The sequence below is a fragment of the Cervus elaphus genome, chromosome 8, assembly GCF_910594005.1.
Source record: "Cervus elaphus chromosome 8, mCerEla1.1, whole genome shotgun sequence".
Lineage (NCBI taxonomy): Eukaryota > Metazoa > Chordata > Mammalia > Artiodactyla > Cervidae > Cervus > Cervus elaphus.
The window spans coordinates 47313789-47340480 of record NC_057822.1 but is presented as its reverse complement, the minus strand read 5'-3'; the positions used below and the strand labels follow the sequence as shown (position 1 = coordinate 47340480).

Here is a 26692-nt window from a genome sequence, read left to right as displayed (position 1 = left end):
CCACAAAAATACTGGAGTGGGTGGTCATGCCCTCCTCCAGGGGATCTTCCCAACCCAGGGATCAAACCCAGGTCTCCCGCGCTGCAGGTGGATTCTTTACCAGCTGAGCTACCAGGGAACTCAATGCTATGGAAACATCTTTAATATGTTTTTTATACTATATGCTAATATATGTTAATTTTGAATAATTTGAACAAAGCAGAGAAAACTATTTTCATAATTCTCCTTCTTTTCCCCTAGAGATAACCACTATTACCACTTGGAATAGAGCCTTTCAGATTTGTTATATATTAGTGATGTGATCTCATAATATATGTACTCTTTTATATTATCTATTTTTTAAGGACATATACACACACACATCCACACACAGATGGTCCCTTTTAAGATTTATAGATCTATGTCACCCTTATAAGAACTACATAGAATCTTTTTGCATGAATGTGTTATAATTTATTTTGCCAGTCCTTACTAGGGATGAGTGTTTAGTTTATTAGTTTATTTCTAATTTCCTTAATATTATTCACAGAGTAACATTGAATTTCCATGTACTTATATCTTTGCCTGTTTGTTCAAATATTTGCTTAAAATAAAGTCTCAAATGTGATATTACTAGATCAAAGTAGACACATCTTTAACATTTTAAAACATTTATCACATTGCCTTCTGGAAAAGTTGTTCCATTTTATACTAACCTAACATTATACAGAAATTCCCTTTTCTCTATAACCTGACATTTTTTTAACCTTTGATAATCTGGTGTGCAAATTAATAAATTTATTTGTGTATCTATAGTACATATAAGTATTTGTGTTTGAGCATCTTTTCATTAATTTTGAAACAGTTGTATAATTTTGTGAATTCATCTTTTCCAAAATTAGTTTGTGAACAAATTTTGCAAATTAAGAAGCATATATCAAATAGTTTTCAGTTTGAGAGTAAAAAAAAAATTGGACAGAGTTTTAAGCTTTTTTGGGCTCATATCTATCAGTCTTTTCCTCTGTGGCTTGTGTGGCCTTGATTTATTTAAGAAGAGATCCTCCCCACTCCAAACTATAGAAACATATGTGGTTACATCTTTTCTAGTACTTCTAAACCCTATTGTATCTTTAATCCGTCTAAAATAATTATTAGGTCTGGCATGAAACAGAAATTTACTTGTCTTTTTGTTCAAATGAATAGTGAATTTTTCAACACTAATACTTGACTAATATATTGTTTCCTTTGTTATTTTAAATGCCACTTCCACCGTACCCCATGAAACAATCCCACTGGGCTTTTCATTAGATTTTTATTGTATTTATCTACTAATTAGTGTGGAACTTGAATTTTACCAGCATTATCTTTCCAGTAAGTAATTTTTTTAATGTTTTCATTTATTTGATCCTCTTTTTCAACTTTATATGAAATAAAATTTTATGCGTCATTTTTGCATGTATCTTGTTAAATTTATTCTTGGCTTGTTTACAATATCTGTTGTTAATTTAAATGGGTTCATCTCACTTCTACCCATCCCTGCCGTTACATTTAGAAGCAAATTGTTGTATAAGAAAGCTATTAATTTTTTATATTTATACTTTATTTTGTCACCATCTCTTTTATTATTTCTAATAATATTCAGTTGATTCTTTTGAATTTTCTAGGTAAATAATTATCATCTCTGTGACTAGTAATGATCTTTCACTTCCTTTATCATTTATTATGCTTAATTTCTTATCCTTGTCTTATTGCTTTGAGGGAAGTACCCAGAATTATGTTAAAATGTAGAACAAATAGTAGCCTTTTGTTTTGTTACTTTTTAAATTTTAATGAGAATTCTTCTAAATCTTTACCAGTTGATACGATCTTTCCTTTAGGATTCTGAAATAGGATTTTGATCATGTAAAGGAAGTTACCTTCTTTTTCAGTTTACTGAGTGTTTTCTTTGGAATTAATATTGTATTACCTTGGAGGAATTTATAGGTAGGATCATATTGTTTTTCTCTTTTAGCTTATTTATTTATTGGATTGCATTGATGACTTTCTTAATGCTGATACATTCTTATAGTTCTGGAATAAACCTGATTTTTAAAAAAATTGATTGCTTTTTAAAATATTGCTATATTTTACTTTATTCATAAGTAAGATGGATCTATAATTCACTCCTTTGGAGTTTTATGCTTTTCAGAGGGTTTTAGCATGCTTTATTTCCTCTGATCCTTGAGATAACTCTATGAATTAAGCCAGAAATTATTACATTATTCTGATAAATAAAAACAATAGATATAGAACTTTTTGCCTGTCATAAAGTCATGCAAGTAGGTGGTGATGGTAACTAAAATCAATTAGTCCCCAATCCAATGCTTTGGGGGAAATGCAGTAATTTCAAAGGTATTTTAGTTTTTAGGAGTTTGAATTTTATCATCTCAAATAAAAGCTGTCCTTATATAGTTTCCTTTTACATTTTTCTAAATTAAGACAATAGATTTGTTTCTGTTTTGACTGTGGAGCCTTCACTGGGTATCAGGGAGCCTTCACCCTAGAGGAGTCTCTGTGCTGAAAATATACATCCTCTGAGATCTGCCATCTGTTTGTTGCACATGGACAGATGCTGATGTTCAGTTAAACCGAGGTAATACAATAAGGATTAAAGTGTTAGATGCTACTGACCCATTCAGAAGTTATGGATAAAACTTGAAACCTTTAATCAGATTCATAATGATCTTCAAGTCAAGTTAGCTATTTGAGCCAAAGATTTTACATCTCTTTAGTAACTAGTCCTGAAACGCATATTTCATTATTATCATAAGAGAAAAAATATTAAGGATGCATTTTTACATTGCATTAGGTCTATTTTATATGTGGTTCAGGCATCTGCCTTATAGAAAGTTTAGAGATTGCACTTCAAAATCTATTACAGAAGAAACCTTCAACTGGGAAATTTTAAAATAATTTAAGTATAAATTTTAGAACCTATAAAACTTAATGCCAATGCAAGAATGGCCCATTTGTTGATGTACATTAATTTGTTAAATGGGAGGCTAGACTTCTCCAAGTGTAGAGAAAAATGGATTTAGACTATAAATGAATTGTATTTTAGCTTTGAATAGAATTATGCTGTTATACTGACATTTAATCTTTATGTCCAGAGTCACACACATTTACAACATGTTTTCATAAAGTAAATTTATTGTTTTTGAACCTCTTGTAAGATATTTTTCTCTTAATGAGAAACCTAAACGTGTTAATTTCTATATAGTACAATGGCACTTATCTACCTCTAAAAAATGCCACTAATAGTTATATATTTTATATTTACCCCATTTAGAGTTTATAAATGATTAAAGTCTGAAATCTGTTCTTATCAAATGTTGCACAGAAAAATCATGAATTCCTGGAATTTGATCATTTTAAAAATTCTATTTCATTAATTCCACTTTATGCTCTGAAGCAAGGCTGACTGTAACCTTATTTTCACTTAAGCTAATATAGCTCTGAGTGAGTTTCTTTTTTAAACTGAGATTTAATTGATAAACTCACTGTATTGGTTTTGGGTGTGCAACATAATGATTTGATGTATGTATATGTTGTGAAATGATTATCAGAATAAGTTTCGTTAACATCTATCACTGTGCATATTTAAAATTTGTTTTACTTGTGATGAGAACTTTTAAGATCTACTCTCCTAGCAAATTTCAAGCTTTACATGATTTTATTTTTATAAATCACATCTGTTTCTGAAACTGAGCTCCAATAACACCCTAATGTAACAAATGGTAGAACTCACATAGTATTGAAACATATTGGGTATTTCCTTTTCAGTTTTAAATTTGTTTTATTCAGATTTGGATGACTGGAGACTATGTTTAAATTCCACATTGACTGAAATCAATGTAAATAATATAACAGTGTCTCATACTTGATGGTAAATATTACCATTAAAAATTGAAAAGTCGAAATGAAGCAGAAACTATTCTGTGAGCTGCTTATTTAGCGCACAAAGGAAAATGGGAATTTTTTTCAGCAACATTTTTGAAATGAACTTAATAATGTTCCATTCCTGTTGAATTTTAATTTTTCAGATAATTTAGTTTAAGTATATGCAGCATTAGTTTGGAATGAAAAAACAAAATTATGCATAGATTTTAATGCCTCTCTAATTAAATATCAATTTCTGATGGATGTCCGAATTAAGCATCAATATATGGTTAGACTTATGAAATAATTAGGGCATTCTTTTGGGTTGGTGAAAAGGTTCATTTGGGTTTTTCGGTAAGATGTTACAGAAAAACCTGAACGAGCCTTTTGGCCAACCCAATATTTCATCCCTGCAACAGGACCCTGAAAGAGATTTGTTAGCAATATAGTTATTAAAACCATATTTTACATATCCTTCATTACAGACTTTCTTTTTATAGGGACTATGACATGCTGCCTTCCCTAAAGAGCACCTCTGATTAATCCTCACGCCAGAAGCAATGGAGTTGGCTCTGGCGTAAGTTCAGCCAGGATTCCTGGGCCTGCTGCGTAGGGAGTCTCGTGAGGAAGGACAGAATCATATCTCGGTCTCCAGGTCCACTTGGTTCTTGGCACCTCTGTTGAGAGTTGCACAGGCTACCAGTGAATTTTAAATACAGTGTTTGAGTGTGAGGTGGACATCTGTCTTAGAGGAACAGGATTGGTAGCAGCAGGTCATTCTTCAGAAGCCATTGGATAATTGTCAGATGACCTTTATTGGTTTCCCCTTCATTTCATTCGTATAGGTGCTGCCAAGACACAGTAGTGTAACCAAGTCCCCTGGGACTTATAATAAGCAAAAGCATTTACTTCATGTAGCAGTTGGATTAGTTCAAAACAGTCAAGTGTTTTATTTTCTTTAAATCATTTTGAGGGCAAGACACCCCGCCCCCTCCCAACTCTTGATAGAGTTCATGTGAAAGCAGTCAAGTTTTTTACTAGAAAAATGGGATCATTGGTGTACCTTGTAACTATATACGAAGTAGTGGATTGTGAAGGATGTAACAGGAGATTGGCAAGATTTAAGTGAGAAACAAGACCCTTCCCATGAAGGCGGTTGACACTATACAGGAACATCTATACTTGTGTCCTTGCAGGGAAATAAGAGTTGAAAATAGAAAGTCCATCAGATAGTGAGGTTTGATAATAAATAATCACAGGTTTTGTGCCCTCTTTCTGTGGGGGAAACAGAGATGGCAGGAATCAATGGAATAATAGAATGATCGGACATCTAGAGACATAGGCTTCCAGCCTTTATTGACCTGCAGCCATATCTCCTCACCCATATGGGTTTAACTTCTGTACAAGTGAAAAAATAATTCCAAACAGGTGAACAGTCTTTGATTTTACCTATGTGCCTTGATCTGCAATGAAAAGTCAGAGATTTTTAATTAGGTATATAATTTTGCCTCTTGAATGAATCACAGAGATGAAGGTATATAGAATAAAGTTCAAAACCTATGGGACACTGTAAAAGCAGTGCTAAGGGGAAAGTTCATAGCATTACAGGCTTACATCAAGAAACAAGAAAAAAGCCAAATAAATAACCTAACTCTACACCTAAAGCAATTAGAGAAGGAAGAAATGAAGAACCCCAGGGTTAGCAGAAGGAAAGAAATCTTAAAAATCAGGGCAGAAATAAATGCAAAAGAAACTAAAGAGACCATAGCAAAAATCAACAAAGCTAAAAGCTGGTTTTTTGAAAAAATAAACAAAATTGACAAACCATTAGCAAGACTCATTAAGAAGCAAAGAGAGAAGAACCAAATTAACAAAATTAGAAATGAAAATGGAGAGATCACAACAGACAACACTGAAATACAAAGGATCATAAGAGACTACTATCAGCAGCTCTATGCCAATAAAATGGACAACTTGGATGAAATGGACAAATTCTTAGAAAAGTATAACTTTCCAAAACTGAACCAGGAAGAAATAGAAGATCTTAACAGACCCATCACAGGCAAGGAAATCGAAAGTGTAATCAAAAATCTTCCAGCAAACAAAAGCCCAGGACCAGATGGCTTCACAGCTGAATTCTACCAAAAATTTAGAGAAGAGCTAACACCTACCTTACTCAAACTCTTCCAGAAAATTGCAGAAGAAGGTAAACTTCCAAACTCATTCTATGAGGCCACCATCACCCTAATTCCAAAACCAGACAAAGATGCCACAAAAAAAGAAAACTACAGGCCAATATCACTGATGAACATAGATGCAAAAATCCTTAACAAAATTCTAGCAAACAGAATCCAACAACATATTAAAAAAATCATACACCACGACCAAGTGGGCTTTATCCCAGGAATGCAAGGATTCTTCAATATCCGCAAATCAATCAACGTAATACACCACATTAACAAATTGAAAGATAAAAACCATATGATTATCTCAATAGATGCAGAGAAAGCCTTTGACAAAATTCAACACTCATTTATGATTAAAACTCTCCAGAAAGCAGGAATAGAAGGAACATACCTCAACATTATAAAAGCCATATATGACAAACCCACAGCAAGCATCACCCTCAATGGTGAAAAATTGAAAGCATTCCCCCTGAAATCAGGAACAAGACAAGGGTGCCCACTCTCACCACTACTGTTCAACATAGTGTTGGAAGTTTTGGCCACAGCAATCAGAGCAGAAAAAGAAGTAAAAGGAATCCAGATAGGAAAAGAAGAAGTGAAACTCTCACTGTTTGCAGATGACATGATCCTCTACATAGAAAACCCTAAAGACTCTACCAGAAAATTACTAGAACTAATCAATGAATATAGTAAAGTTGCAGGATATAAAATTAACACACAGAAATCCCTTGCATTCCTATATACTAACAATGAAAAAACAGAAAGAGAAATTAAGGAAACAATACCATTCACCATTGCAACAAAAAGAATAAAATACTTAGGAGTATATCTACCTAAAGAAACAAAAGACCTATACATAGAAAACTATAAAACACTGATGAAAGAAATCAAAGAGGACACAAACAGATGGAGAAACATACCGTGTTCATGGATTGGAAGAATCAATATTGTCAAAATGGCTATTCTACCCAAAGCAATCTATAGATTCAATGCAATCCCTATCAAGCTACCAACGGTATTTTTCACAGAACTAGACCAAAGAATTTCACAATTTGTATGGAAATACAAAAAACCTCGAATAGCCAAAGTAATCTTGAGAAAGAAGAATGGAACTGGAGGAATCAACCTGCCTGACTTCAGACTCTACTACAAAGCCACAGTCATCAAGACAGTATGGTACTGGCACAAAGACAGAAATATAGATCAATGGAACAGAATAGAAAGCCCAGAGATAAATCCACGAACCTATGGACACCTTATCTTTGACAAAGGAGGCAAGGATATACAATGGAAAAAAGACAACCTCTTTAACAAGTGGTGCTGGGAAAACTGGTCAACCACTTGTAAAAGAATGAAACTAGAACACTTTCTAACACCATACACAAAAATAAATTCAAAATGGATTAAAGATCTAAATGTAAGACCAGAAACTATAAAACTCCTAGAGGAGAACATAGGCAAAACACTCTCTGACATAAATCACAGCAAGATCCTCTATGACCCACCTCCCAGAATATTGGAAATAAAAGCAAAACTAAACAAATGGGATCTAATGAAACTTAAAAGCTTTTGCACTACAAAGGAAACTATAAGTAAGGTGAAAAGACAGCCGTCAGATTGGGAGAAAATAATAGCAAATGAAGAAACAGACAAAGGATTAATCTCAAAAATATACAAGCAACTCCTGAAGCTCAATTCCAGAAAAATAAATGACCCAATCAAAAAATGGGCCAAAGAACTAAACAGACATTTCTCCAAAGAAGACATACAGATGGCTAACAAACACATGAAAAGGTGCTCAACATCACTCATTATTAGAGAAATGCAAATCAAAACCACAATGAGGTACCATTACACGCCAGTCAGGATGGCTGCTATCCAAAAGACTACAAGCAATAAATGCTGGAGAGGGTGTGGAGAAAAGGGAACCCTCTTACACTGTTGGTGGGAATGCAAACTAGTACAGCCACTATGGAAAACAGTGTGGAGATTCCTTAAAAAACTGGAAATAGAACTGCCATATGACCCAGCAATCCCACTTTTGGGCATACACACTGAGGAAACCAGATCTGAAAGAGACACGTGCACCCCAATGTTCATCGCAGCACTGTTTATAATAGCCAGGACATGGAAGCAACCTAGATGCCCATCAGCAGATGAATGGATAAGGAAGCTGTGGTACATATACACCATGGAATATTACTCAGCTGTCAAAAAGAATTCATTTGAATCAGTCCTAATGAGATGGATGAAACTGGAGCCCATTATACAGAGTGAAGTAAGCCAGAAAGATAAAGAACATTACAGCATAGTAACACATATATATGGAATTTAGAAAGATGGTAATGATAACCCTATATGCAAAACAGAAAAAGAGACACAGAAATACAGAACAGACTTTTGAACTCTGTGGGAGAATGTGAGGGTGGGATGTTTCAAAAGAACAGCATGTATACTATCTATGGTGAAACAGATCACCAGCCCAGGTGGGATGCATGAGACAAGTGCTCGGGCCTGGTGCACTGGGAAGACCCAGAGGAGTCGGGTGAAGAGGGAGGTGGGAGGGGGGATCGGGATGGGGAATAAGTGTAAATCTATGGCTGATTCATATCAATGTATGACAAAACCCACTGAAATGTTGTGAAGTAATTAGCCTCCAACTAATAAAAAAATTAAAAAAAAAAAAAAAAAGAAAGTGAAAGAGGAGAGTGAAAAAGTTGACTTAAAGCTCAACATTCAGAAAACTAAAAAAAAAGAAAAAAAAAAAAAAAAAAAAAAAAAAAAAAAAGAAGAGGTAATTCATCTTTAGTCCACTGTTGTTGAACAAACATCATACATAATATTTAAAATATATAAATCAGGTTATGGTGTTCTTGAAGTTGTGATCTGGAAAGGATTGTTGTTGTTCAGTTGCTAAGTCATGTGCAACTCTTTGTGACACCATGGACTACAGTGCCTGGGCTTCCCAAGGGACGCAGTGGTAAAGCATCTGCCTGCTAATGCAGGCGCGAGACGCAGGTTTGATCCCGGGGCTGGGAAGATCTCCTGCATGGCAACCCGCTCCAGCATTCTTGCCTGGAGGATCGCATGGACAGAGGACTCTGGCGGGCTCTATCTGCAGGGTCACAGAGGTGGCCACGACTGAACATGCAGCAGGCATGGGCTGGTCTGCACACCAGGGTTCTCTGTTCTTCACTGTCTCCCGGGGTTTCTCAAACTCACACCCCTCGAGTCGGCTGAAAAGGATATTTTGGTATTATTTACTGTTATTCTTACCATTTCTCTGAGTTGGTTTCTTCCTAGTTTTGTTGAAAATTTCAAACCAAAGCCTGTTTAGTCTAGAGATGGTCTAGAGAATGGTCTAGAGAATGGTCTAGAGAGTAAGGAAGCCTCTTTTCTCAAAATGAAACTAACAGAATATGACTCCATAATCTTGCTTCTGCTGTTCCAGTTATTTTAGGAGGCATTATAAAAATGTTAGCCTATTAAAAATCCAGTACTATTGTGGTTGATAAAGTGCTTTGCCGTCTGACTATTAGCAGTTACTGTGAGAACTTGGCAACAGGACTTTGATGTGACTGAACCCACTGATGCCATCTTCTGGGTTCCTGCAGCAAACTCTGACAAGCCACACAGTTAGTGGCCAGGTCTTTCTCACACATCTTGGAATAATGGAGTCACAGGTAGGGTTGTGTTATTTAAGACTTTTTCCCCATGGCATAAAGTTATAGTGTAGCTCCATGTGAAAGTTGTATTTGTTTTCTTGTTAAATGGCAGTGATTTTTAAAACTATTTCACCTAAGACTTTGACAGATTTTGAACACTTTAAAGCTTAGTTTTTCTCTTGTCCAGTTTTAAATATCTCAATAAATGCCCTAGTGGTAAAGATATAATTTAACTATACTTAATTACTAGTACTTCCTTTTAAATATTGCCTCATCAGCTCTTGTGCCCCTTTATGGTCTTGGTTCTCAAACATCCTCAATGTTGTTTAAAGCTGCTTTTTTTGATTTAAAAGCATTTGTTATATGTTTTGTTTGACTTCTTAAATTTGATGATTTTTGCCAATATTCTGCTTACAGATTTCATCAGTTATAAAAGCTATACATTAAAGGTATGATGGAAAGAGAGCATTTATTCAAGGTGTTGTTAATGTTGGGATTAATAAATTTTGAAGAACCAATCACTGGGATGGTGCTAGCACGTAGTAGGTGATCAGTTAATCTTTGTGAAAGTGAGTACTGTATTTTCAACTAATTCATGGAATGTGCATAATGAGCATCATATTTGTAGAAGAACCCTAACTGGATAGAAACCTTGCCAGAAGAAGAGCCTGAGATAATGACTTTTACGTAGAGTCATGTCATAATGAATTCTAATGAGTGAATGATGGCAGTGAGATATAGCATAACAGAAAGCTTCCTCCGTTCAACAAAACAAATAAAAGTTACTAAGAACCCACTCTGAAATGGACTGTTTCTACATTTTATTCCATCTTTGCTTTTAGAAAATCAACATTTTTGCTTTCAGATTAGGAGAGTCACTTAAGATGTGTCATTATAAAAAAAATGTTTAGACGATCACCGCCTTCCTACAACGCAGTGAATTTCCTAACGCCACCACCACATGTGCATAATGGAGTAGTTTTCTTAAAGGGGATGACTTTAGTGCATTTTGTTAAAGGGATCACCTTTTATAAATGAAATGTAATGTTAAATACAGACATGAAACTTCATTTGGTGATAGATATGTGCATGCATAACTTCGCATTGCCTTTAGTTAATTCTCTTGAATTATAAGATGGTGTAGAGAAGGAACACTTTCTTAACGGGTAATAAAATTCAGCTTTTACCAACTAGGCTTAGTGAGACCCACCAGGCTGAGCCGTGGTTCACAGAGCTTGGGTCAGACTTCACCCACTTCTCAGCAGTGAGTCTCAGGACCTCCGCCCTCACTGTGACACAGTGACATTAGGTGGGTCACAGGGTGCTCACCATAAGGAAGTGATGCCACCTGTTTGTGACTTTGCATTAAGTAGTTTGAGTTTACTGTGAGAAAATAGCTTTGGAAATGTTAATGTGAAAAGAATGACGTGATTCTACAGTTGCAATCTTCCTTTATTTGAAACTTGAAGGCAACAGACACCACCTTTGCCTCTCCTTGAGTTCTGTGTGAAGAGTTAGGCCTTGTGTAGGGGGCTGGGCTTTTTTCTAGACTACCTAACTGCCAGGCAGGGTTGTGGATTTGGGCATAGGCCCGTTGGACAGGGCACTCTAGATATAAGTACACATTACATACAGTACATATACATCTAATGCACACACTACACTTGGAATCCATATCTAAAATTGTCACTGATATAATTCAATAAAACCAGCAGTTTGAGGGTGGCCTTCTCTTGACTTATTACTCTCACTCTCTGCCTGCTTTTTCACTCTCATCTGTGGCCACACTACACCTCACTGATTATACGATGGTTATCCTGACCCTCTTTCCCACTGATGGAACTTTGTGTCTGCTCTTCTTTCCTGGAACTCTTTGCTTCCAACTGTTTTCAGGTTATAGTCTGGTTGTCACCCCGTCACCATCCTCACCATTTTGAAGACAACATGAAACATTCTCTTATTACGTTACCAGTAAATATCTTAATGACTGAATCCAGTAAGCCATTTTAACATCTTATTTTCCAGACCTGCTCCTTCAAATCTGTTACTTGCTTTTCTGTGAGAATCATGCTCCCGGTTCTTTCACCTCTTAGCCTTTTGTTGTTTGCTTTTTTTGCCTTGGATCTTCTCCTCTGCCCAGCCTCTTGACCTAGGGGGCCTGTGGTCATCTGAAATCCACCATAACACCAAGTAAACGTACTTCCTCTTCAACTTTACCTCTCCTTGTATTTCCTATCTATTAGCAGTATTTCCACTCACCTTTCATTCAAACCAGAAACCTAGGAGTCATCCTAGATTGAGTCAAGAACTTCTTATTTTACCTCCTGTTTCTCAATACTTCTCACTTCCCTCCATTCCTTTTGTTAGTGATCTACCTCAGGACATCACATCTCTTTCCTTTAATGCTGTAGTACTCACCTTCTGCCCCATCTTCAGTTTCATCTGTATCAAATCTTTTGAGTGCACATCTAAAGTGATCTATGTAAGATAAAAATGGGACTTTATCAGTTGCTCTAAAAAACTCTTAAATGTGCTAATCTATAGCATGAAGGATTGTTTGTTGAATGACTGAATGAATGAAGAATGGGACCAGCGTCCTTCTTGGGGCTCATTTGGGTCCTAGATTATATTGTCTATAATCCCTTGAAGGTTTCATGTATCAACTAAACCTTTTCTGAATTTTCTTTCGAAGTTCATAAAACTGGGATGAATATCATTAGTATGGGATTATAGTTCATAGGTTATCTATAAGAACAAGATAGGCTTCCTATGGTGAAAATAAGATTTATGTGCCTATATTTTTCTTTGTCTTTTAGTTATAGTCTATTAAATTTTTATTTGGAGACTTTCTTAGGAGAACTACTCAGAAATAAATGTTTCCCCCCTCTTTTACTAAAAAAGAAAAGTGAATGTCACTTTAGTGTATCTGCATTTATGTAGCTGAATTTCTGTATTATGAAACAAGATTCTAATCACAGTTTGACACTGGTGTTTTGATTGCTATTCTTAAAGTTTTTGTAAATTTGTTTTATTTTGATGAAGAATCATCATTCTCTTAATAACAGCTTACCAAAAAAAGAAAAAAATGGAAAGAATATATTGCATTACAATTAGTTGCTTAAATATACTTGTTAGGTCAGAGGTAGGAAAACATGGGTATTTTCCTTTACTCTTAAATTTTTGTACAGTGCTTCAATATGCTCTTTTCTTGTGATAAAATAAACATAACATAAAGTTTACCATTTTAAAATGTACAGTTCTATGGCATTGTGTGCATTCACATTTTTTGTACTGCTTTAGTATACTTTTTAAAAATTATTATATTGAAATAATTCATTATTGAGACCCAAAACTGTGCTTAGGTTAAATAAGCAAAGTTCTCTATGGGGCTTATCAGTGTGTTCTGATGAAAAATGATTTTGTTTGCTGAGTTTTATTAAGGAACTTGCAGCATATCTGGCCTTATTGGATTCAGAGAGCAAATGCCAATGGGAACTTATGGAAACAGGTTTATTAATTCGATTTATTTAAACATTTCCCCCCCATTTCAGTATAATAAAACACATTTAAAGAGCTATAAATAATTTATTCTTTTGTGTAATATATGTTATATATATAAATGTATTTATTTGCTCATTTGGAGGCTTGTAATAACTTTGCATTTTGTCCTTTGTAAGATGACAACCTAAGATCGTATCTTTTCCATTAGTTCTAAGTTGTAAGCCATTTTAGGTTAAGTTTTATAATTATGCAAAAGTTACAGGTCAAGGCAAGAAACAAGCATTATGAGGCAGATGGATTCTTTTGTAGGGTAGATATAAAACATTTATTTCTTGAAGACTTACCTTCCTAGGAGAGAAAATTTTGATATAAGAAGATATCACCATAAAGAAGAGAGCCTTGTAAGAGAAAGCTTTTCTGATAGCAGTAGTTTTGTTCTCATAAACAAATAGTGGCTGAAGTCAAGAGTGGTGCTTAGACTGTTGGGAAGGATGGTATAATACCACATATAGGGTACAGGAACTATAGATGTACATTCAGAGGAACACTGATTTCCCATTTAGGCTTTGTTAGAAACTGTTATAGGTTTTATAACTCTGTTGACAATCATCTTATTTGGAACATGATATGCTTATACAAAAATAATTTTTAATGTGAAATCTCTCATTACTTAAAAGTCTAGTGAAATAGTAGTTTTGAAAACTGAGGCACAGTTTAATTTACCATCACAATTCACAGCTTCTCTCAGTATTTTACTTGGTAGATTAATCCCATCTCAGCAGTACCATTAGGCTCCTGCCTTGAAAGTGAGGGAAAATACAGACATCTGATTTTCTGAGCATGTGGGCTGTGACAAATTTAAATGTGTTCAAATGTGTTTTAATAGTGCATCTGTGTATAAGCAGCTGAAAATTTATGGTTGTTTTTTAACATAAAAATGAGGAAATTGACCACTGTCGGGTAATAAAAAATAACAACTCTATAGAAAAATAGGAGTAAGTTTTTAAATGCCAGAGCACCAAGAGACAATATCCTCTAACCTAAATTGACTAATTTATATCTTTGTCACTTAAAGATCAGATATATATTTGAGTTAATGAATCATCCTCCCAACATCCCATAACTAAAGCAAATTCTATTTCCTTTTTTCCAGGCAAAGTTTTAGTCCATTTTATAATAAACCATCCTGCCTTTTTCTGAATCACAAGATAGGGAGACTCTTACAGGCAAAACTGCAGTTAAAAGAGATCCTAGAGGAGAGAGTTTATCATGTTTGAAAGAATGCCAGTGAAGGAAACAGCCTAGACTACTTTGGCTACACTTTTCAGTGTTTAAAATAGTAATATCATATGGCTGTTTTTAAACATTTTCATTTTATCTTTGAAGATTTGTTTTAAATGCTCATAGGTCAGGAGTGAATCAACTTCCGGATAACTACCAATATCCTGGTCGGTGCCTACTGACAGTCCTACAGAGACCAGATATGTGAGGAAGTGTTCCTCTCCCTTCAAAAAGTTAACCTTACAAAAAATATTCATGAACATCTTCTCTTTTGAGTCTTATAATAATGCTCTATCATACTTAATGTTTATTAGTTCCTACTTAAAAGCAGAAATTAAGATTCAGAGAGGCTAAGTCACTTACCCAAGGTCACTAGTGAATGGAATAAAACTAACTGGAGACTAGTCATTTTTGCCCTGAGGACCATGCCTTTGGCTGTCTATACGTCACTGCCTCTTTGATATGCTTTATAAAATTGGCTATTATCAACATGCACTAAGGTCCTTTTGGGAAATTTTTCCCTGGGAGAATTATCTGAGTTGATAATGTGATTGGGAGCATTATTAATTTGAGTCTTTGGGTCTGAACAGAAGAACCTCAAAAATTAGTGAAGTCATTAATATTTCTGTTTGGTTCTAAGCAGTGTCTGTTAATAGCCTTATACTGAAATGTAGGTCTGAATCTCGTAATGTTCATTTATTTTTATTTTCTTTTTGAAGTATAGTTGATTTATAATGTCTTAGTTTCTGGTGTACAACAAATGATATGTGACAGAGGATGAGATGGTTGGATGGCATCATCGACTCGATGGATGTGGATGGACTCTGGGAGTTGGTGATGGACAGGGAGGCCTGGTGTGCTGTGGTCATGGGGGTCGCAGAGAGTTGGACACGACTGAGCGACTGAACTGAACTGAACTGAATATTCATTTAAATTGAAAGTTTGCTCAAGTGAGAGTTATTGTTTACTGTTAGTTCTGAATCTGACTTTCAAGATGCCTTTATTCTTCAAAATAGTTTAAGGAAAAAAGGTGATTTTTTTTTTTTTTTGTTAAGCTATATTGTAAGGACTTTTTGATGTAATGTATGGTAAGGTAAAATATTTTTTATTTGAGCTAATTTTAAGTATAAAAATTAAACTGTAACAATCTGTAAATGAAGACAACTTTTTAAAGAAATTCAGCTTTATTTGTTTCATTTATCTATAGGGACTGAGCAAGGTTATTTAAGTACCAAAGGGTAGAGGATCTTAGGAAATCTGCTTTAACAAACAAATAAGAGTGATTTGTAGTTAATTTCATTTCAGAGAACACACATTGAAAAAATTGGTTTTTCCTGAACCTAATAATCTCAGTTTTGGGGACAATTTCTTCTTTCTGAAACAATACAAAAGTAAAGTTTAGGCTAGCTTTTGTCCAAATAATCAAAATATCTGAATGGAATCTGAGAAGTTCATAGAGTGTTACCGAAGTTGTTTATTTTGTAAAGTAAATTGATTCATTATTTTCAAATTGTTTTACAGGATCCTGCAAACCAGAAATGTGGTGGAAGGAAGAAAACCGTGTCTTTCAGCAGCATGCCGTCGGAGAAGAAAATCAGCAGCGCGAGCGACTGCATCAGCTTCATGCAGGCGGGCTGTGAGCTGAAGAAAGTTCGGCCGAATTCTCGCATTTACAACCGGTTCTTCACTCTGGACACAGACCTGCAGGCTCTTCGCTGGGAACCTTCCAAGAAAGACCTCGAGAAAGCTAAGCTTGATATTGCTGCAATAAAAGAGATCCGACTGGGGAAGAACACGGAAACATTTAGAAACAATGGCCTTGCTGACCAGATTTGTGAGGATTCTGCCTTTTCCATACTCCACGGGGAAAACTACGAGTCTCTGGACTTGGTGGCCAATTCAGCGGACGTAGCAAACATCTGGGTGTCAGGGTTGCGGTATCTGGTTTCTCGAAGTAAGCAACCCCTCGATTTTATGGAGGGCAACCAGAACACACCAAGGTTCATGTGGTTGAAGACAGTGTTTGAAGCAGCAGATGTTGATGGGAATGGGATTATGTTGGAAGACACCTCTGTAGAGTTAATAAAACAACTCAACCCTACCCTGAAGGAGTCCAAGATTAGGCTAAAGTTTAAAGAAATCCAGAAGAGCAAAGAAAAACTGACAACTCGAGTGACAGAAGAGGAGTTTTGTGAAGCTTTTTGTGAACTTTGCACCAGGCCGGAAGTGTATTTCTTACTTGTGCAGATATCAAAAAACAAAGAATATTTGGATGCCAATGATCTCATGCTTTTTTTGGAAGCTGAGCAAGGAGTCACCCATATCACTGAGGACATGTGCTTAGACATTATTCGAAGATACGAACTTTCCGAAGAAGGACGTCAGAAAGGGTTTCTTGCAATTGACGGCTTTACCCAGTATTTGTTGTCACCAGAATGTAACATTTTTGATCCTGAACAGAATAAGGTTGCCCAAGACATGACCCAGCCTTTATCTCACTATTACATCAATGCCTCTCACAATACCTATCTCATTGAAGACCAGTATAGGGGGCCAGCTGATATTAACGGGTATGTTAGAGCTTTGAAAATGGGCTGTCGCAGCATTGAGCTTGATGTAAATGATGGCTCAGACAACGAACCAATCCTTTGTAACCGAAACAACACGACAACACACCTTTCCTTTCGAAGTGTCATAGAGGTGATAAATAAATTTGCCTTCGTGGCTTCTGAATACCCACTCATTCTTTGCTTGGGGAATCACTGCTCCCTACCACAGCAGAAGGTAATGGTCCAACAGATGAAAAAGGTCTTTGGCAGTAAACTCTATACTGAAGCACCTTTGCTGTCAGAATCCTACCTCCCATCACCAGAAAAATTAAAAAGAATGATCATTGTGAAAGGAAAGAAATTGCCTTCTGATACAGATGTTTTAGAAGGAGAAGTTACAGATGAAGATGAAGAAGCCGAAATGTCTCGAAGGATGTCAGTAGACTACAATGGTGAGCAGAAACAGATCTTGCTGTGTAGGGAGCTCTCTGACTTGGTATCTATCTGTAAATCTGTTCAGTATAGGGATTTTGAATTATCTATGAAAAGCCAAAACTATTGGGAAATTTGTTCATTTAGTGAAACAGAGGCCAGCCGAATTGCAAATGAATACCCAGAGGATTTTGTAAATTATAATAAGAAGTTCTTATCACGAATCTATCCCAGCGCCATGAGAATTGATTCCAGTAACTTGAATCCACAGGACTTTTGGAATTGTGGCTGTCAGATTGTGGCAATGAATTTTCAGACTCCAGGTCCGATGATGGACCTCCACACAGGCTGGTTTCTTCAGAATGGAGGCTGTGGCTATGTTCTAAGGCCGTCTATCATGCGAGATGAAGTTTCTTACTTCAGTGCAAACACAAAGGGCATTGTACCTGGGGTGTCTCCTCTAGTGCTTCATATTAAGATTATCAGTGGTCAGAACTTCCCAAAGCCCAAGGGAGCTTGTGCCAAAGGGGATGTCATAGATCCCTATGTGTGTATAGAGATACATGGAATTCCAGCGGACTGTTCAGAACAAAGAACTAAAACTGTTCAACAAAACAGTGATAATCCTATTTTTGATGAGACATTTGAGTTTCAAGTGAACCTGCCTGAACTGGCCATGATCCGTTTTGTGGTTCTGGATGATGACTACATTGGGGATGAGTTTATAGGGCAATATACAATACCGTTTGAATGCCTGCAGCCTGGATATCGGCATGTTCCCCTCCGTTCCTTTGTGGGTGACATCATGGAGCATGTAACCCTTTTTGTCCACATAGCAATAACTAATAGAAGTGGAGGAGGAAAGCCACAGAAGCGCAGCCTTTCAGTCAGGATGGGGAAGAAGGTTCGGGAGTGTACCATGCTCAGGAATGTTGGTCTTAAAACCATAGATGACATCTTTAAGATAGCAGCTCATCCCTTACGAGAAGCCGTAGATATGAGAGAAAATATGCAGGTAGGAAACGGCCCATCCTGTTCTTCCCTCCCCTCCTTCTTCTGATCTTTCTCTCACCAGTGAACGTCGAACGTTGTGTTTTTGCTCATGATCTGATTCCTCAAAAAATTATCACAGAGGATGTATAAACCCATGTACTGCTGAATTAGCTTCAGTATTGCCTGTGATAAAACATATACTTAAAAAAAACTTTTCTTGGAGTATAGTTAATTTACAATGTTGTTTTAGATTCAGATGTATAGCAAAGTGAATTTATATATACATATAAATATATGTATAATCTATTCTTTTTTAGATCCTTTTCGTATATAGGCCATCAAAGTGTAATGAGTAGAGTTCCCTGTGCTATTCAGTAGGTCCTTATTAGTTATCTATTTTATATATAGTAATATGTAGTCAATTCCAATCTTCCAATTTAGCTCTCCCCCCTTACTCCACCCTATAACCTTAAGTTTTTTCCCTACGTTTGTAACTCTGTAAAACAGATATATTTTATGTTTCTAATTGTGAATGCTTTGTTAAATCTGGTTTGAACTAAACCAACTAATAGAGCAATGTAGCAAAATGTTTTATATATCCACTAAATGTCCTTAGTACACAGTAAGTTGATAGATGGGAATATGTATTTGAAACAATGAAAAAAAGAATATAAAATAGTATATGTGCATGTAATATACAAAATTTTATATATACAGACACATGCATGCTAATTGTAAGTATATATAAAAATATTTACAGATAAGAACACAGAAGGGTATTTAAAGTCATATAAAACATGTGATGCCTGTTAGATTATTTTTTAGTTGTTTAAGTGTATAATAATAATAAATTATCTTCCATGAAACAAGCAAAGAACTAATAAACAAAATTCAGCACTTGAACTTGTTGAAAACTATTTAGTCATCTCAGTGTTGTGCTTCAATTGAAAGGACATGGATTCTGAATTAAACTCTATCACTGTGTGATTTTTGAGTTTTCTCCTTATAAGATAAGAAAAATAGTAATAATTACATCATAGGATTATTATGAGAATTAAATGAGAGTGAATGTAAATGACCCAGTCTTAGCATGTAGGAATTCAATTCAGTTTTCTTGCCTTCATTAATACTTATAATCAGAGAAGGCTGAAAACTTTTTCTTTAATGCTGTTTAGCATACGTAATCTAGGCTCATGTTACTGAGAAACAATCAAACAACAAATGCTTAGTAAGTTCCTACAAGGCGCAAGGAGGTCTTGTTTGGCAGAAGTGGCAGCAATCTATGTATGAGAATGAAAAAGGAGAGGAATGTTTTTCAATGCGCTTTATTTGATCCTTTAGTTAACATTTTTATAGTAACCACCCAAAATCCCTACATTCAAAATAGAAAACAAGCTTGAAGAGGTTAAGCAATTTCCCCAATATTTCATTTAATAAATGGGAATGTTGAGCTTTAAATACAGAATTAGCCACCACCAAAACCCAATAATCACTCAAGATTCTCAGTCACCTAATGTGGAACAGCACACCATGACTTGGTGAAACTTTACTTTTACATTATTTCACAGAGAAATTCTGGAACGGGCTTAAGATCAATTTAAAATTGCCATAATGGAAAATACTACGTTACATACAAATACTTAGATTGTAAACGTATGATTGGCAGTGGGTTGCCTTAACCATTATTATAAAAATAAGTTCCAAATATTAACATTCTCTATCTGGCTTTTTCTGACATAATTCTGCAACCATTACAAACCCCTGTGTTAGATTAGTTATAAGTCATTTCTACACTTAACTTTATATATTCGAAGTAGATTTTATACAGTTCCATATAGTTCTTGAAATATATCCTTTGCATGTATTATATATTTAAAATACATATTAAGGAGATTTGGCTATGGATAAAGTTTTTTCTGTTAGCATAACATCTCATTTCAACATAAAGGATTATTTAGAGCCTAATTAGTATAAAAATGAATGCCATCATTGTCACTAAATTCATGAGGCTTGCTAGGTTAGGTATTGTTCATTGTTAATAGGCATAATTGCTATTTCAAATATTCTTTTAAATGCCTGTCACATGGACAAGTGTAGCTTTTCATAGAATGTGTTTTATGCACGTCTGTCAGGTGCATTTCTGATGGAGTGACAGAGGGGTACCATTGACGGTTATGTGAAAAGAGGGTGATGAGCAATAGCAGCCTGCTACCTTGTGGGAAAAATCTCAAAGGAGATGCACTCCAGTGTACAATCAGTGATGTGCTTTTATGATCATCATGATACAGATTTAATAATATATTCATGATCAGTCAATGTTAACTTGTATGCATTGTCCAGAATATTTCAGATATTCCAGAATCTTCCAAAGCCCTGCTTTGAAAAGTACTGTGTAACTTTAGGTCATAACCTCCTTTGCTTTGTGGCATATTTGTAGCAGTTGTTAAAAGCTGGGAAAGATGAAATGAAATTGTGAATTAGCTCTGCGTGTTATCTCCATGTATATTATAGTATTTGGGGTTGGTTATAATCCAGTTTGCTTCAAATTACATGTGTATTTAAGGGTATGCTTCTAATGAATGTACTTTCGTGTACTGGAAGTGCTCAGGGTGGTGTCCTATGGTCAGAAGTGTAATTCTCTGTTTTCTGCCACACAGAATGCCATAGTGTCTGTTAAGGAATTGTGTGGACTTCCGCCAATTGCGAGTCTGAAGCAGTGCCTGTTGACCCTGTCTTCTCGGCTCATCACCAGTGATAATACTCCCTCCGTCTCTCTTGTGATGAAAGACAGCTTTCCTTATCTGGAGCCTCTGGGGGCAATCCCAGATATGCAGAAAAAGATGCTAGCTGCTTATGATCTGGTAGGAAATTGTTACTCTCTTGTTTCTTGTCTGTGTGGGAGGAAATCATATTGCAGGGCCTCTTTTATGAAACTTCAGTAAATAACACAGAGCGACTGCCTTTAAAATCCTTGACTGGGGGTGCCAGGCAGAACTGGCCCCCTCAGCTCCACCTAAGCCCCAGTGGAGACCTCTGAGACGATGCTTTGAACCCAGAGCTCCACACGTTAAAACTGGAAAATCTCTGCTCTATGCTCTAGAATAGCAAAGAATAAATTTTGACTAAGACCTCAAAAGTATATACAATTTCTCATTATCTAAATAACTTTAGCCTGCAATATAACTATTTAATCACATGCCTAGAGGAAGTAAAATTATGCCTCAGTACTGTCTTATGATGGTTGAGACAAAATAATTCTCTGGAATTTATATTTCTAGGCTAATACTGTTATCTGATTTTTCTGAATATATAATGGAATTTAAATATCAAGTAAACTTAAGAATAATAATATTTTTGCAAGTCCTAATTCCATAATAAAATTAAGACCAGATGAAGAATTGGAAAAATTTGTGACATGTGCACCAGATAAAGTGTAAATAATCTTAAAATAGAAAAAGCATTTAAAAATCAATAAGAAAAAGAAACAAGAAAAAAAAAACCTTGTACCAGTCAGGGTTAAGTTCAGCTTCTCAAAACTAAAAGTGCAAACCAACCATGCTTTAAAAATACAGTCTCTCACATAAAAATCTCACAGCCATTCATGGTGACACTTCTATAAAATTCTTAGGAACTTAGGCTCTCCCTCTAGTTTTCTGTTCCACCATCTCTAGACCCTCAGGGTCCAAAATGGCTGTTGAAGCTCCAGCCACAATATCTGCATTCCAACCATCAGGAATGACGAAGAGGAAAAAGAGGGCACTATTCTTTCCCTTTAAGGACATGTCTCTGAAAAAATGTACATCACATTTTATTTCATCAACCTGGAGTTGACACATAGACACGTATACGTGCAAATGAGAATGGGGAATATCTTTATTTTGTGTATTTTTAAGTTTAAAAAAATTATTTAATTCATTTATTTATGACTATACTGGGTCTTCATTGCAGGGGGCTTTTCTCTAGTTGCAGTGTGCAGGGGGCTACTCTCGAGTTGCAGCATGCAGGCCTCTCACTGTGATGGCTTCTCTTGCTGCCCAGCACGGGTCCTAGGGCGCACGGGCTTCAGTTGTTGCGGCTCCTCGGCTCTAGAACACAGGCTCAATAGGTCTGGTGCTTGGGCTCAGCTGCTCTGCAGCATGTGGGATCTTCTTCAATCAGGGATTGGACCCCATGTCTCCTGAATTGTCAGGGGATGTTTTACCAGTGAGCCATGAGGGAAGCCCAGAAATATCTTTGTTTTAAAGGGCTGTGAGCTCAACTAAAAATCATTTCTTATGCAAATCAAAACCACAATGAGGTACCATTACACGCCAGTCAGGATGGCTGCTATCCAAAAGTCTACAAGCAATAAATGCTGGAGAGGGTGTGGAGAAAAGGGAACCCTCTTACACTGTTGGTGGGAATGCAAACTAGTACAGCCACTATGGAGAACAGTGTGGAGATTTCTTAAAAAACTGGAAATAGAACTGCCATATGACCCAGCAATCCCACTTCTGGGCATACACACCGAGGAAACCAGATCTGAAAGAGACACGTGCACCCCAATGTTCATCGCAGCACTGTTTATAATAGCCAGGACATGGAAGCAACCTAGATGCCCATCAGCAGACGAATGGATAAGGAAGCTGTGGGACATATACACCATGGAATATTACTCAGCCATTAAAAAAATTCATTTGAATCAGTTCTAATGAGATGGATGAAACTGAAGCCCATTATACAGAGTGAAGTAAGCCAAAAAGATAAAGACCAGTACAGTATACTAACGCATATATATGGAATTTAGAAAGATGGTAACAATAACCCTATATGCAAAACAGAAAAAGAGACACAGATGTACAGAACAGAATTTTGGACTCTGTGGGAGAAGGCGAGGGTGGGATGTTTCGAGAGAACAGGATCGAAACATGTATATTATCAAGGGTGAAACAGATCACCAGCCCAGGCTGGATGCATGAGACAAGTGCTTGGGCCTGGTGCACTGGGAAGACTCAGAGGAATCGGGTGGAGAGGGAGGTGGGAGGAGGGATCGGGATGGGGAATACTTGTAAATCCATGGCTGATTCATGTCAATGTATGGCAAAAACCACTACAATATTGTAAAGTAATTAGCCTCCAACTAATAAAAATAAATGGAAAAAAAATCATTTCTTCAGTTACTAAAAAATAGAGAATGGATGTTAGGGGACAACAAGTGGTCTTTGCCTCAGAGGTGAACAGGCAATTTATGTATCTCCTCTCCCTCAAAAATAATGAAAATTTAAAAACATGCTGTGCTGTGTGCTAAGTTGTGTCCAACTCTTTGCGACCTTATGGACTTCAGCCCACCAGGCTCCTCTGTCTATGGGGATTCTCCAGGCGAGAATACTGGAGTGGGTTGCCATGTCCTCCTCCAGGGGATCTCCCCACCAGGGATTGAACTGAACCTCTTATGTCTCCTGCATTGGCAGGCAGGTTCATTACCACTAGTGCCACCTGCTGCTGCTGCTGAGTCGCTTCAGTCGTGTCCGACTCTGTGCGACCCCATAGATGGCAGCCCACCAGGCTCCCCAATCCCTGGGATTCTCTAGGCAAGAACACTGGAGTGCGTTGCCATTTCCTTCTCCAATGCATGAAAGTGAAAAGTGAGAGTGAATTCACTTAGTCGTGTCTGACTCCTAGTGACCCCATGGACTGTAGCCCTCCAGGCTCCTCCGTCCATGGCATTCTCCTGAAGCCCCCAAAACATGTTTAACCTTAAAATAAGTTTTAAATTTAATATATTAAAGAAATGTAATAAGATACTTCCCCTCTCCATCAAATTGGTAACTTTTAAAATAGTACCTCCTAAGTACATAAATACTATCATCCATCTACCACTAGTGGGAAAATAAATTGGTAAATTTGGGGGGGGATTTGGCAATATAATTTAAAATGATTATCCTATTTGATCCATGTATTTCATATCCAGGGATTTACTCTAAGCCAATAGATGTGTACATAAACATTTGTGGTTAATAATGTCAACATAGAAGGATAAGTGGAATCTGCCTGCAATGAGGGAGACCTGGGTTCAGTCCCTGGGTAGGGAAGATACCCTGGAGAAGGAAAAGGCTACCCACTCCAATATTCTGGCCTGGAGAATTCTATGGACCATATAGTCCATGGAGTCGCAAAGAGTTGGACACAATTGAGAGGTTTTCACTTAACTTCAGAGGGATAAATTAAATATAGTAAGCCATATTATGGATTTCCTTAACACCATTAAAATTGTGTTAGAAGAATATTTGATGATGTGAAGGATTCCTCATAGTTTGTTTTGTGAGAGAGTCTGGTTGCAAAAATTATATACATTATATTTAAATTGTATTTGTATGTAAGATCATGGCATCTGGTCCCATCACTTCATGGGAAATAGATGGGGAGACAGTGGAAACAGTGTCAGACTTTATTTTTTTGGGTTCCAAAATCACTGCAGATGGTGATTGCAGCCATGAAATTAAAAGACGCTTACTCCTTGGAAGAAAAGTTATGACCAACCTAGACAGCATATTAAAAAGCAGAGACATTACTTTGCCAAAGGTCCGTCTGGTCAAGGCTATGGTTTTTCCAGTGGTCATGTATGGATGTGAGAGTTGGACTGTGAAGAAAGCTGAGTACCGAAAAATTGATGCTTTTGAAGTGTGGTGTTGGAGAAGACTCTTGAGAGTCCCTTGGACTGCAAGGAGATCCAACCAGTCCATCCTGAAGGAGATCAGTCCTGGGTGTTCATTGGAAGGACTGATGCTGAAGCTGAAACTCCAATACTCTGGCCACCTCATGGGAAGAGTTGACTCATTGGAAAAGACCCTGATGCTGGGAGGGATTGGGGGCAGGAGGAGAAGGGGACGACAGAGGATGAGATGGCTGGATGGCATCACTGACTCGATGGGCATGAGTTTGAGTAAACTCCGGGAGTTGGTGATGAACAGAGAGGCCTGGCATGCTGTGATTCATGGGGTTGCAAAGAGTTGGACACGACTGAGTGACTGAACTGAACTAAACTGAACTGACATCTAAAATGTTAGCAGGGTATTAATAGTGAATATTTTTAAATAAGGAGAGTGAGTTTTATTTTCTTGCATATGCTTTTCTCTGTTTTTTCTGTATTTACAAAACTCTTAACAATGAACCTGGCTAATTTTTATAATTGAATAAAAGTAGATGTTAAGGAAGAAAATGATACTTTTTTATCATTCAAAAGCAACTAGAAGAGAGATTTGGGAATAAATACCCTACACTTGAGAAAGAAAAGCCCACAGAGCATATTCTGCTTGTGAATGATCAGACCTCTTACAAACTGTACTTCATGGTTGCTGGGGAAGAAGTTTGCCTGTTACATAAATCTCGTTTTTCATGAAATAAATTTTTTTATCATCATAGTAGGGACTGAAAGCTATTCAGTGAATAGGTATAGTTGCCATCTAAGAGGTAACATTAGGGTACCTGTTGCCATAGAGACAGACAGACAGTTGAAGCACTTATTGCTCCAATTCCCTTTGTAAGCTAAGAAAGAAAAATCACTCACAGAGAGGGGAGCCTGGTTCCCTGGAGCTGGGCCTGTAATAAGCAGTAAAGGCACCTGGACTGTGGTTAGCCAGTTTCCATTTCATATCCCCAAGTGTCCCATGGTATTGGAACTACACCTGCTGGCCAAATCTCATTCATATTTTTAAAATGTAATTTCTAATTGCAGGTACACCATGGTTTCCCAAAGTTTAAAATAAAAGACTATAGTGGAAAGCAGAAATACTTCTTTTTAATTTAATTTTATTTTTTGGCTGTGCTATACAGCTTGTGGGATCTTAGTTCCCTGACTGAGGATTGAACCATGGCCCTGGGCAGTGAAAGTGTGGTGTCCTAACCACTGGAACCACCAGAGAATTCCCATGGAAAGCAGAACTACTTCTAATGATGTATTCATTTATAGTTCCCTTTGGGAAAGATTTTTGTTTTGGTAGGGAGTTGAGAGTATACATCCCTATAGCTAGCATAGGCTGTCCATAACATGTGTTAGTCGTTCAGTCGTGTCTGACTCTTTGTGACCCCATGGACTGTAGCCTGCCAGGCTCCTCTGTCCATGGAACTCTCCAGGCAAGAAGTGGATAGCCATTCCCTTCTTCAGAGAATCTTTCTGACTCAGGGATTGAACCCGGGTCTTCTCCGTTGA

General features: G+C 36.6%; 1 protein-coding gene across 2 annotated transcripts in view; it reads left to right on the top strand.

Moving 5' to 3' along the window:
• Positions 1-26692, top strand: part of PLCL1 (phospholipase C like 1 (inactive)) — a 351515-nt gene that overhangs the window by 259097 nt on the left and 65726 nt on the right. For both annotated transcript variants that reach the window (XM_043910477.1, XM_043910478.1), the window contains 2 exons: positions 16052-18526; positions 21162-21365. In XM_043910477.1, coding sequence (XP_043766412.1) covers positions 16052-18526; positions 21162-21365 — 2679 coding nt within the window. The remainder of the gene's footprint in view (positions 1-16051; positions 18527-21161; positions 21366-26692) is intronic.